The sequence below is a fragment of the Lissotriton helveticus genome, chromosome 7 (assembly GCF_964261635.1).
Source record: "Lissotriton helveticus chromosome 7, aLisHel1.1, whole genome shotgun sequence".
In the NCBI taxonomy this organism is placed as follows: domain Eukaryota; kingdom Metazoa; phylum Chordata; class Amphibia; order Caudata; family Salamandridae; genus Lissotriton; species Lissotriton helveticus.
Genome location: NC_136068.1, coordinates 1,925,875,649 through 1,925,888,904, shown reverse-complemented (window position 1 = coordinate 1,925,888,904; position 13,256 = coordinate 1,925,875,649). Strand labels below are relative to the sequence as shown.

The following is a 13,256-nucleotide window of genomic DNA, read 5'->3' as shown; positions in this document are numbered from 1 at the left end:
AACGTCTATAAATATATTCTAAGTAACCTGAGGGACACCCATGCTTTGTTGGGGTGAGCTTGTAAGTGCAGTGTCCCCTGGGAACACCTGTGCTGTTTAAAGCACAGTTTGTGATTCCCATGGGATAGGCCTGCTTTTTGAGACTGAGTATTGATGGGAGAGCCAATGAATGTCCCAGCCTGACTTGAGTCAAAGGTCTGTCTCTGGTTCAGGTCTGTGTTTAGCTGGGACACATTATGGCCAACTGCCATCGCCGGCCTTGCCCTATCTCCCCTCTCTAATGCAGCGTAGAAAAAAAAACATTCAACATCCTGCGAAGGGTGGTTTGGTCCAATGCTAAGCAGGCCATGGACTCAGTACAAGTATGCTTTGTGTAAACCTATTCCACTGATACAGCAGTTTAATGAAGAGAGGTGAATGTTACCTACCGAGTGTAGTTCTGTTATGACTGGGTCTAGCAGTGTGATCTTTATATGTGCATTATTTAATTTTTACTTGTCAGCCTTCTTAAAAAATTACAGAATTGAAATCTCTTTATCATGCTCTTGTTTACACTGTTTGATTCTTCCCAACAGACTCTGGTGGTGTTTCGAAATCCCAAAGATACGGCAGTGTCGCTATTCCACTTCTATAATACTATGTCTGTCCTTCCCAGCTACATCTCCTGGGATGAGTGTTTCAAGAACTTCATGACCGGAAAAGGTATTTTCTTTTTCTCAAGAATAGCTGATGAGTGTTTGAAAACCTTGTTGTCAATGGCGCGCGTCTCCAGTGGGCCGCCATGTTGAAGGGCGCGTTCCGCTGTGGAGGAGCATCACAGCCTTCTTCCTTGTTTATTACCATGAAACGTGCAGTGTCTTGGTCATGTTACATCAGTTGGATAAAGAGTGGGAATGCTGCAGTAGGAATGTGGCATGTCTGAGGTAGGCACATGTTTTGGGCTACTGCACATACTAAAAAAGTTCTTGCGTTTCCTTTCATTCCCTGCAAGGAAGTCTTTTGTCCGGGCACTATTCGCCTTGAGGTTGAACTATAGAAATGCCCTGTATTTGGGACTTTCCGACTACCTGATCCACAGACTTCAATTGCTCCTGAACATGGCAGCAAGTAGCTCCTTTGCCTACCTCCGAGAATGCATGTGTCCCCCACACCTACACACCCTCCACTGCCCCCAATAAGGAAGAGGATACTGTTTAAAACACTAGTTCTGGTCCACAAGGCACTTCATCATACAGGTGCAGGCTACATCTGGACTTGAAGTAGCATTTGCGTCCCCTCTAGAAATTCATCTGTAGGCTAAGATCCCTAAGATTTTCTGCATTAGAGCGGGGGACATGCCTTCTCATATTTAGGTGTAAAAAGAACAGATGATGGATGAAATGTTGAATGAATCGAACATTCACCCCCACTGAAAGGTCTGTGTTAAATCCATCTTTTTTTTAACACCACGCCACGTTATTCCAGTTTGGTTAGCTTGAATCTGGTGGTGTAGTGAGCACGGGACACACGTCTGGGCACACCCTTCCCGCTTAGGGTGATAAATGTAAAAAGAACAGATGATGGACGGAATGCTGAATCAATCGAACATTCACCCCCAGTCACAGATCTGGGTTAAAATATATTGGTTTTTTTGCTCACCATGCCATTCCAGTTTGGACCCAGCCATATGCAAATTAGTCTTGACCCTGCACCCAATGGGAACAGTCCAGCCCGAACTGCCAGGCCAGATCCTCCCTGGACTGGAAACAAGCATCCTAGGAACGGTGTCAAAGTTTCACCTCTCATCAGCCAGGATAGCTTGAATCTGGTGCTTTACTGATGCACTTTTCGGAAACAGGTAGGAGCATCAAAATGGAGCACCGTGCCTTGTAATGGTCCAGAGGTGCACCTGTCGTGGTGCACGGCACTAGGTAGGAAAGTATCCCTCACTTTACTTCATGGAAAACATGAGGGAATATGAGGAACCTGTGAACTCAGAGTTGTATGTGGCTGTTCCTTTCATCCCAGACAATGGTGGATTTTTGCGATTCTGCATTATTGCAAACAATTCCCCAGAAGGCTGGAAGGGTGTTGGACGGAGTTGCAGACATGGGGGACGGTTTTGTTGCTGGGGGCCAGTTTTGCAGCAGTGTTACAATATCGGTGGTCAGTAATAAAAGCAGCGGTGCTTCCCACTTGCGCCCACCCTTCATCCAGCGGCTGGTGTGACAAAATAGCCAAAGTTGCTTTGAGTTCTCAGTCCAGCCTTAATTGCAACCACCTATGTACTAATGAGTCTTTGACACAGTTAGCAATTTCTAATGGTGTCACAATAGACCTACCTCATCAATATTCATGAGGTAGGCCACAATTTGAGACCCGTTGGAATTACAGAAAACACAGGGATGGCGGCCTCCTGGAGCCAGCAGACCACCATATCTGTGTTTGCTTTTAAATAAAGCAACATTTTTTTAATGCAGCCTATTTGGCTTTTCAAAAAGAAAAATGAAATGTTTCAGTTTAAAATGTAAAGAGTAGGGAGTGGTCCGTGGGACCACTGCCTGCCCTTGAAAACATTTTCGCTACCATTCACAAAGGAGAAAGGCCCATCTGGGGACCACTTTCAATTTCCGAATGGGTTACCACCAACTTCAAGTTGGTGGTAAAATGCAAATGTTTTGCTACTGCATTTTGGTTACAAAACAATTGTAAATACCAAAGCAAGTCGCTATTAGGAATGGACGCCCTTAACACACCCCATTTTAATACCAAATAGAAAAATACGGTTTGGTACACAGTAGAAGGTTTATTTCCAGTTTCAGGTTGCAAATGGCCCAATCCTGCGAATCTGGCCATTTGCAACAAGAATAAAGCTACCTACATGTGGCCCTATAAGTGGAACTCCAGGTGTTGGGGAATAAGTAACTTCCTACTAATATTTTCCCAGTTGGTTACAATGGCCACAAATCAACATTTAGGACATCTCTGGCATCTCTGTGATATAGAACTCAGCAGAAAATCTATGCAGCAGGCAATGTGGCCTTCTTTTGTACTGGCCACACTAACTGGAAACAGGGAGTAGATTGGGTCCCAAGGCTGCCCCTCCCATAGGTGTTGTTTTGCGAAGGAAGTTATAGTTAATAGAATGGAGCATGCACAGGCCACAGTGCATTCAGATGTTACAGAGTTAAAGGATAAATACAAGGGTGTCTTTAGAGTCATGGTAAGGAGATGCAAAGGTTTTGGACACCAGCTAATACCAACACATGGAGCCACGCCTATGAGACATCGCATGAGGTATTTTTCCTTTCCCTATAGAGCATGGGTACTCACAGACATTTTCCCATGGGCCACAAAGTAATGGTCTGTGGTGTGACTGAGGGCCACACTGATACCAGCAGGGTGGCAGTCAGGTGATATGGGGTTTGGGTGTGAGGTAAGCGAAGCATGTACATGTAGTGGTGATATGCACAATGGTTGTATCTGTTCACTTGATATCTCATGTCCAAGATACATGACACGTTTCTTTCTGAACTGACACTTTTCTTGTTTAACAGTCAACCCAGACATTTCATCACTTATTCAAGCAACTCATCATGATGCAACTCATCCGTTCCAGCTATCATTACAACATCTTGAAAATACCACACATTTTCCATGCCTTCAAAAACCTGTTTCATCACCATCTGAAACACTGCTTTCGCTGATGTCAGCCAAAACGGCATTTGTAAATAACGGAATGCACCCAATGGGGTAACAAAGGATGTCAGGTGCCTGGAGTCCTTATGCAATTTGACCTAGTGATACGCCGCCGACATATCAACCACACTGAACACCTTTCCTCCAGACTTTGTTGACAACCTTTCTCAAATGTTAGGAACGGTTTTCGGTCAACCCAAATATTCCTGTTGAGGTCCCTTAAATCTATGCATAATCTGATCTTTCCACCCTCCTTGGGAGCAGCAACAATGTGGTCTAGCCATTCCGATGATTCTATAGGCTCAATTATCCCTTGACTTAACAACTTTTTTAATTTTAGTAGCAAAGGTTCCTTCATCAAAAGCGGTACATTCATCACTTTATGTACTACTGGGACTGCTCCATTCCTAAGAATAATTTTGTGAGAGAATCCTTTGAGTAATCTCAAATCAGCATTGGATACTCTAGGATACTTGTTTGCCACCCATTCGCCAAATGCATCCACCGGACTTACACATTGCATTTCCTTAGTTAATAATATGACCAGATTTTCTGAATGAGGATTTAAAACCATGCCTAAATATCTCTGATGGCGCCATCCCAATAGCTTAGAGCCAAAATCAGTCAGATACACCCAACCGTGCACCACTGGTCCTTCAAATGATATATGCATCCATCTCACCGAAATAATTTAAATTCTTTTTCCTCCATATCCCACAGCCTTTATGTCAGGTTCAGACCAATCCTCTTGTAAACTCTTAGACAAAGTCTCTTTTGACACTAAAGTGTACATACCCTAGGAATCCACCAGCTTTTTTACTTGCAAGTCATCAAGGTACATAATGCAATGTGGTGTTTCCAACTTCCCAATGCTTTCATTATCCACACCATCCACCCTCCTAGTAGATACATGGTTTAATGTCACCGGGATCTTGCGGTATTTGTTCCTCATCATGAATGGTCAGCACTTTCAAACACTTCTTCAACTTCCTTTACCCACAATGGATTGGACCTTGCCCTGCACATCAAAATGTTAGCAATATGTCCAGGAGCTCCCAGCTAAAACACTTTATTTCTCTGGTTTTAACTTCTTTCTTTCCCCCGGTACTGGACATGTCCTTCTTTACATCTCCTGTAGTGTTCTTTCCTATGTTTCCACGTGGACCACATACTTCCAAAATTGGAGTACATTCACCCTCAAAATTGGCTTCTGTCAGACTGAGATCCTTCCTCAGAAACTTCTCTCTCACTCTTTTGTCATTAGTACACCTTACAATCTGATCCCTAATGAGCGATTACCTAAGTTCTCAAATTTACAAGTGAAGGACAACCCTCGTAATGCTGCTACATATGTATCTATATCATCCTCCAGTTAATGTGCCCTTGAAAAGAACTTGTGGCCTTCCATCACCACATTATTCTTAGTAACAAAACGTGCATCTAACATATGGATAGACATCTCAAACAGATTATGAGGCTGACGGTTCCTCATCTCTAGAGAAACCTCAGGAAGATGTTCATATAATTTCTCCCTTCCCCCCCAAATGGTGTAACAAAATAGCTTGCAGTCTAATAGAGCCATATCTATCACCACCAATGGCCAACATGTGTAAATAACTGTTGTTGTTTCCATTGTTCCGAGGGAATGGGTGGATTACCAGGCGTGGCAAGAAAGGTTGGGAGTGACGCCATAGCTTGGGCAGCCATTTTCAATGCCTATACCAAAATGTTAAACAATTAACTAAAATAACTAATTAAAGTAAGGAGGTAAAATAATAAATTAATAAAACAAGCTTACACAAAAAGCCAACATAACAAGCTAATATAACAATGTTCCTCTTCTTTTGTCTTTCCATATTTCCTCCTCTTTTCTATTTCTTGCTCAGTCCTTCTTATTCGTCTGTGCCAGATACACTCCTTTCTATTGTCCTATTTCTTTTTCCATGGCCTGTATACACACTTCCCGTGTTTTTTTTTTAATTAGTCCTTCTGCATCCAACGATGGACAAAGGTGCGATCAGGAGCACAGGAGTATACAGATGTCAGTAAGTAAAGTTTTCTGTTCTTTTAGTTTTATTTTTGAATTGGTGTTTCACAAGGGTGCGAATTTTAATGTGCACCAGCACTCGATTAATGTGCCTGTTTCAACATGGACGTAAGTAAGTAAGTAAATATTTATTGTACAAGTTAATAAAAACCTTTACAAGAAGGAGATTGCTCAAGTCAAAACAAATTCATAAAATAGTGCACTAAAAGTTCATCATTTTTGCAAACAATAAGCATAGAAAGAGATATGGGAGGAATTGGCCTTGCCCAGTTTTTCCTTTTCAGATTGGATGAGCCTTCCTCCAACAGAAAGTCTATATCAACATGTGTGCTTTAGTCAATCCTTAGTCCGAAAGTTGTGATATAAAAACATAGATTAAAAGAATTTAAGAATTGCATTTATATTTAAAAGACACAGAATTAATAGTTGCATTTATCAGGATTGTTTACATTTTTATGATGTAGATACTACTGGTACTTCTTGACCTTGGCCTTTCCAAAGCCCATAGTTTTCAAGGCGATGAAGGAAAGCTTTATTGTGTCAGGCGTTTCCCCGGTGTAAAAAAGAAGAGGCCAATCTCGGCACTAGGCAAGGTAAGTCCCTAATTTAGTGCTGTTTTATGGTGCGCCAGATCTCTTCATTTTCTCCTCTGCGGCCACCATAAATTGTACAAACCAGCATGCCAGCTGTATGCCTCCTCCACCAAAGCAAGCCTTCACTGATCGCCTGCAGGGTCCTATCTTCTTGGTGTTAAAGATAGATTTCAGGAACAAGCGTTGTTCCAGGTCCAGACCGTGACAAATGCATAGTGGATGGATGGATGGATGGGTTTTTATATAGCGCAATATCACCGCCAGGTCTCAAAGCGCTTTGCATTGGGAACCCGTCCTGGTTTTTCCCTGTGAGATAGCCCCTTACTGGGTATCCCCAAGGTGAAAGCCAGGCATCCCGCCGCGGGGGGGCCTTAGTGGAGATTAAGCAAGCTATTGCCCAGAGTTGCAGAGTGTGAACCTGTGATTCGAGTAGGCACCGAAGCGAGAATTACCGAGTCCGTGGACATTTTGGGCTCAAGACCCTGCCGCGTCGGGAATTGAACCCTGGTCCCAGGTCTGATCTCAGCGTCCGGGTCTGCCTCCTCTAACCAGTGAGCCACACTTCTCCACTCCACTAGATGCGTGATGCTCTCTTCTGCTTCCCCATCAGGGTTCCCCGCAGAGGCGGCACTGAGTTGTTTCTGAGATTCGTTTCCATGGTGGTAGATGCGGGAGGACAGGAAGAAGTCCCAATCGAAACCGGAGGTATTTCTCTTTTAGCCTCCTGCTGAAGCCCGCACGCAGGTAGTCTTGAGGGCCAGGCGTTGTATAGCTCTGCAGCACGCACCAACCGTGGGACCATCTCCTGAGCCTTTCTTTGTCTTCAAGTACTGATAGCTTTTTTACTGTCTTATTTACCAAAGACTTAAAGCTGTTCTGCGTTCCCATAGTTGCCCAGTGTTCCTTCAGGCCTAGGCGGTTTATGGATGCGGTCAAAAATCCTTTGGGGTGCAAGCTCTGCTTAGGTTTATCTCTTTCCATAGGTGGAAATTCAGAGATCACTTATCGGAACTTCTAATCGTAAACCAGCATTTCACATGAGCAGCGTTGCGAGCTACTTTTTGTGACTGTAGGCGGAGCTCCAGCCTAATTTGCGCGGATGAGACTTAATTTGGTAGGCTAAAGATTATTCTTGCTGCTCTTAGCACAGTTTGTTCCAAAGTCTCTTCATCTTTTCCCCTGAGGCATTCGCTGGAATTACCTTTGCTTGTTGTACTTGTAGTAAGGGGTAAAAGCTTGACCTGGCAGTTTTATGTGTCAGAGATTTTAGAGCTACCGCTATGGAATTTCCTCTCTGTTTTAGGGCTTCTTTTTGTGGCTTGAAAGTACCTTTCTCATAGACTACCACCCCAAGGTATTTGTATTCTGACACAACTTCCATGGGTGCATCTGCCAGGTTCCAGTGAAACCTGGTTGTGTTCTTTTTCGGGTTGCACCGCATGATTTTTGACTTATCTAGATTGATGGTTGAACCATTATATACAGCATGAGTGGCATTTGTATTTAGCAAGTGCTGAAGCCCAATTGGAGTTCGGCTTATTAGGGTGCAGACTCTGGGCAGAGGGGAGAAGGGAGATCACTCAAACTTTCATTATTGAGAGTTAAGGCTGGCACTGCGTCTTTTAGGGATGAGAATTTTGAGTAGATCATGGGCTGAAAGCCGCCACTACACTTTGCAGGGTTCTGCGTTTGTTTGTCGTCTAGCGCTACCAGACTGCAATGGGATGCCTTCTCCGGCAGCTGCTCATAGCCTGTTTCTCATTGCTGGTGATCTTGCTGAGGCCTCTGCTCTTCCTTCTCCTCTTGCTGAGTATAGATGTAACTGACCGCCTCTGTTTCCTTGATCTCATTTCTTTTATACTCCTTAAGGCACTTTACGTCTCCTGAGATCTCCTTAGTATTTTGAGTGATTTTGATAGCCATAGGATAGCCTTGAGATGCCCTTATATGTTTGGTACTTCTGACGTCCTGACCTTCTAGAGGCTGTTTGCTAGAATGGCTTCAATGGCAAAGGTGGCCTTTTCTAATGATGTTACAAGACTTTGTGTTGTACAGTCGCAGGGAAAGGAATGGGGGGGGGGGAAGCGAGCAGGGATCACAGACGGCCCCCGGGAGCTGTGCCCAGCCTAGTTAGGCTGCTTCTATGGGACCGATGGGCACCCACTCTGCCGCCACTTGCTAATGGTGGTAGAGCGTGCTCCTTGCCCCCTTTGCCTCCTTCGTTTCTACTTCTTTCCTTCTTTCCCCGTATTTGCTGTAGGGGCTACCACAAAGCGGAGCCATGGATCGTAGCTCTGTACAGTCTTTTACTCTTTTCTAACTATTTGGTTTTAGTGCTTTATTTGTTTGTTAACGCCACCTGATGCAGGCCTAGTGGTCCAAGCCTAATGACCCAAGCGAGGCGGTGAAATGAAGGCGCTGAGCGCGCTAAAGAAACCACCCAGGTGGGAAAGTCTGGTGCTGGAGATGGTGCTGGTGCAGGTACTAGTGTTGTAACAGAGCTCTGTGGCCCCGTGCTTCGCTACCCACCCAGTGCTTTGCGCTCCAATACCTGTGATCTGGACTGGTTTGTTCTAGTGTCCGGCGGTGAGCTTTAATCCCCCCTCACATCCCCTCAGTCCACAAGGAAGCGGGTGCTTGGGGGCAGTAGAGAGTGGCAGATACTGTGGCAAAGCTGTGATGGCCAGGGGCGATGACTCCGTTGAGGAGCAGGAGAAGGAGGAGGGTCGAGGTGCCACGGGGGGCAGGGAAGTGAGCCAGCTGGCGGCTGTAGCACCAGCCCACTCCCGCTCTGCCAACTCACCGCAGCGCACTGGACGTGCCCGGACCCCTGCACTGCCAACCACCCATGGCTGCCGATGTTGCCAATCTCGCTAGTCCTGACCTCCGCCTGACCTCCGCTTGCTCCTCTCCTGCAGCTGCTCACTGCGCACAGAGCTGCACACAGAGCTGCACACAGAGCTGCGCACAGAGCTGCGCACGGAGCAGTGCACGGAGCTGCGCACAGAGAGCTGCGCACAGAGCTGCGCACAGAGCTGAGCACAGAGAGATCCACACAGAGAGCTGTGCACGGAGCTGCGCACAGAGAGCTGCGCACAGAGAGCTGTGCACGGAGCTGTGCACGGAGCTGCGCACAGAGAGCTGCGCACAGAGCTGCGCACAGAGCTGCACACAGAGAGCTGCACACAGAGAGCTGCGCAGAGAGCTGCGCAGAGAGCTGCGCACAGAGAGCTGCGCACAGAGCTGCACACAGAGAGCTGCACACAGAGCTGCGCACACAGAGCTGCGCACAGAGCTGCGCACAGAGAGCTGCGCACAGAGCTGCACACAGAGAGCTGCGCAGAGAGCTGCGCAGAGAGCTGCACACAGAGAGCTGCGCACAGAGCTGCACAGAGGTGCGCACAGAGCTGCACAGAGCTGCGCACAGAGAGCTGCGCACAGAGCTGCACACAGAGAGCTGCGCACAGAGCTGCGCACAGAGCTGCCTCGCTCTCACTCTCCCGCTCTCTCGCAGTGAGCTCCGCCGAGCCCCCTAAGCCCTTCGCCCTCCACCAGCCGCAAGGGTCTCAGATGCCCCGGACACCCCGGGAGAGTACAAGGGTCCCCAGTCCCTGCGGGGGCTAAGCAGGGCAAAGCTGAGCGAAAGCAAAAGGAGAGAGCAGAGCGGTGCGGTGCGGCCTCCTCCTCCCTGCACTCGAAGTCGGCTCAGCTCTTGGCAATCCTGCAGGTCGGGATCTGCAAGACCCGGACATGTATTCAAACGTGCACCTACACTCGATTACTGTGCCCTACATGCCTCCCAACCACCAGCATCAACAGCGCACCCGGTGATGCTGGCAGCGAATAACGTGCCTGACACGTTTCTTGACACCGGCGCTCATTTACCTTGCCCGACACATTTCTCCCTCACAGCGGAGGTAGTTGCTGGTGGGGCTGGGAAACGGCACGCGTAGATAATGATAAATACGCGGCTAGTAAACCAGACAGCACGCGCCTCCCAGAAAGGTGCTCTTGGCCAACAATCGATGAAGTAAATAAACGAGGAAGCACAGTTCGACCCTCAATAGAATTATAAATCCCACAACAGAAACAACTTTAGATATACTTTTCTGTTTTTCTCTTCCTTTTGAAGAAACGTAATCTTACTTCTCTTGTAGACACCTCACAGAGAATACTTTTAGACCACTGGTGAGGACATCGTTCAGTCTGCCCCCTGCGCAGACACAGATCGTCGCCAGTAAATGTAGTAAATATGCCACTCCCGTTACTTGTCCAGTGGTGTTTATTCTTAGTTGATGTCCCCAGCAGAGCAGTTACAGCTGTGCGCCTCATGCCGTCCAAACAGTAGTGACCACACACAGAACATTGCATGTCATCACATTCTAAGTGCCACCTGGCCTTTCTAGTCTAGGACAACATTACAGAATTACATCATAGACTCTACAATTACCCCTCAGCCAATGATTAATTATCCTCTCCACTCCTCAATTATCATACGGTAAGTACGCCATATATATCGGGTGGGGCTCATGGGTGTACCCAAGGAACCTCTCTTTACAACCATACACAGTGTGGCAGGCACCATGTTGTGCCCGCTACAGGGTGCAAGATTTTCCGCAACCACCCCTTTTTTCAATGGAGCCTGTGTTATTGGTCGGAAAACAGGCTCCCATTGATGTCAATGGGAGTCTGACCGAACTGTGTTCGGAAACATCATAATCGGTCTGTCAGACTCCACAAACCCGAGTCGTTCAGAACCACTTCCAACAAGGAGTCGATCGGAATGCTTTCCGGCTGACATCGTAATGTTGCCCTAAAACCCGGCTTTTTACTAAGAGCTCTAACAAGTGCTGTTTTTATGTTACTTTACATCATAGCAGGAGTGAGGTTGTGCTTGGCTTTCATCGCTGCAGCTTCTGCGATGGGTTTCATGCCTAGGATTTCCTTGAAAGTTTCAAGGAGCGGGGGTCACCTTCGATCCATATCTTCTGAAGTGTGATCTTAGGTCTTACTAGGGTTGTGTAGACCAGAAGAGAGGGGCTTTAGGGTGCCTGTTTCAGGTGTGGGATGGTGCAGGCCTGGGTGGGTCTGTTAGTTGCCCGATGGCTTCTCAGCTCGAAGGAAGTGATGGACAAGGGCGCCAGGACATATCTACCAGAGAGATGCTTCATCTACCCAAGCCCTCGGGTTCTTCAATTCTGAAATGATTCTGAAGCCTCCCAAGCTTGGCATGATACAAAGGGGAGGCCGGAGGAATAATACCAATTTTTCCTTTTCGAATGGTTGCCCTGTAGATGTGCAGCCGGTGGTTGTAACAGTGTTTATTGATAGGTCCAGCTCATTAATATTAATGCCCACCAGTGCTCTTTTAGTGGCTTTGAGGCACTAGAGCTCTTTGGTGGTGATGTTTTTCCCTGGGACAGTTGTCAAATGATTTTGGCAAATGCTCTTGATCAGCATTCATTAAATGTTCGGCTGGCTGATAGCTGGTAGCTGGGGGTCACATGTGTTATATCATATTTTAACATCCAGGATCAACTTTTGAAAGCAGTTGTAGGCTTTGCTTCAGAGGGTTCCCACCGGATCACAGAAGCCCATCCAGTTAAAACTGTCTTCAACCTATCGCGACAGCCAGGTGAGCTGCTTCCCTGTGCCCCCTCTACTCTTTGTGCCTCCCATCCTCAGCCTCAGTCCCTCTGACCTTTCATAGTGCCATGAAGTGGATGTGTTCTGACCTCTAGGCGCTTCATAAAACTCCTGAAATAAACAAATATCATATCTGACCAGCCACCACCAATATATAGCTGCAGTTGTTGACTTCAATCCAGAGGGTTGCCACCGGGTCGCAGGCATTGTGGCGCGCACAGCTCTGAAGCATTCATAAAATATGCAAAACATACTAGGTGGCAGACCTTACCTGCACAACAATGTAAATATGATAATGAGGGCAGGCGGTCTTTATCTGAAAAAGATTCTGGGTCTCTCCTGAGGCACACATTCAGATTATGAAAACAGTAGAAATTGGTTATTAGAAGCTTCTTAACCGCATGCGCGCTAGCGGTTTTCCCGCCGTGCGTTGCGTTTTTTAAAAACCCGCGTTACATGACGAGCTCAGCTCGTCATCAGCGTACGACAGGCGTACCTCATGACGAGCTCAGCTCGTCATCAGCGTACGACAGGCGTACCTCATGACGAGCTCAGCTCGTCATCAGCGTACGACAGGCGTACCTCATGACGAGCTCAGCTCGTCATCAGCGTACGACAGGCGTACCTCATGACGAGCTGAGCTCGTCATCAGCGTCGAAGAGGTTAAGATAAAACCTTATGCATACAGGAGGGAATGCATAAAATAAAAGGATGAAGCAAATGTACCCTATTCAAATAATGTTATTTTTAGGTCTGATGTTAGCCAAGACCTTTTGATTTTGTTGAAAATATACTTTTAATATACTTACTCCAACGGGCTTTCAGCCAGAACTCTTCATCCATTGGTCTGTTGTCTCATTCATCCACACACAAGCCAGTTCCCTTCAGTATTTGTGTATTTGTTTTTACTTTATAATTACTACAATGATGCCTTTGTGTTTAGAGCCTGAGGTGAGAGCAGGATGCTTTATACCAGATGTGAGCACAGGCCGCATTCCATCTTTATCAGTTCCTGTCTCATGCCAATGCTGTTGTAAATTCATTTTGTGCCCGTTGTCAAACCGATTCCTGGTATTTCACAGAATAACAGATTGTGTCCATTTGAAACTGTTCTGTAATAATTCTCTTTTTACTATGCGTGCAAAACTCAAACCAATACTTCAATATAATACACGTGAATTCATAAGTGGACAATTCTTCGAAAGATGTTTATTCTGGACTTAATTTCACCAGTGGTTCTTTAATACACTTTGCCCAGGGAGAACATCAGCCTTTATTGTGTTTAATTTGCA

The 13,256-nt window shown here is 46.3% G+C and overlaps 1 protein-coding gene across 1 annotated transcript in view; it reads left to right on the top strand.

Moving 5' to 3' along the window:
- LOC144767881 (sulfotransferase 6B1-like) overlaps nucleotides 1-13,256 on the top strand; it is a 117,294-nt gene that overhangs the window by 66,969 nt on the left and 37,069 nt on the right. The window contains exon 4 of the mRNA XM_078651234.1: nucleotides 576-702. Coding sequence (XP_078507360.1) covers nucleotides 576-702 — 127 coding nt within the window. The remainder of the gene's footprint in view (nucleotides 1-575; nucleotides 703-13,256) is intronic.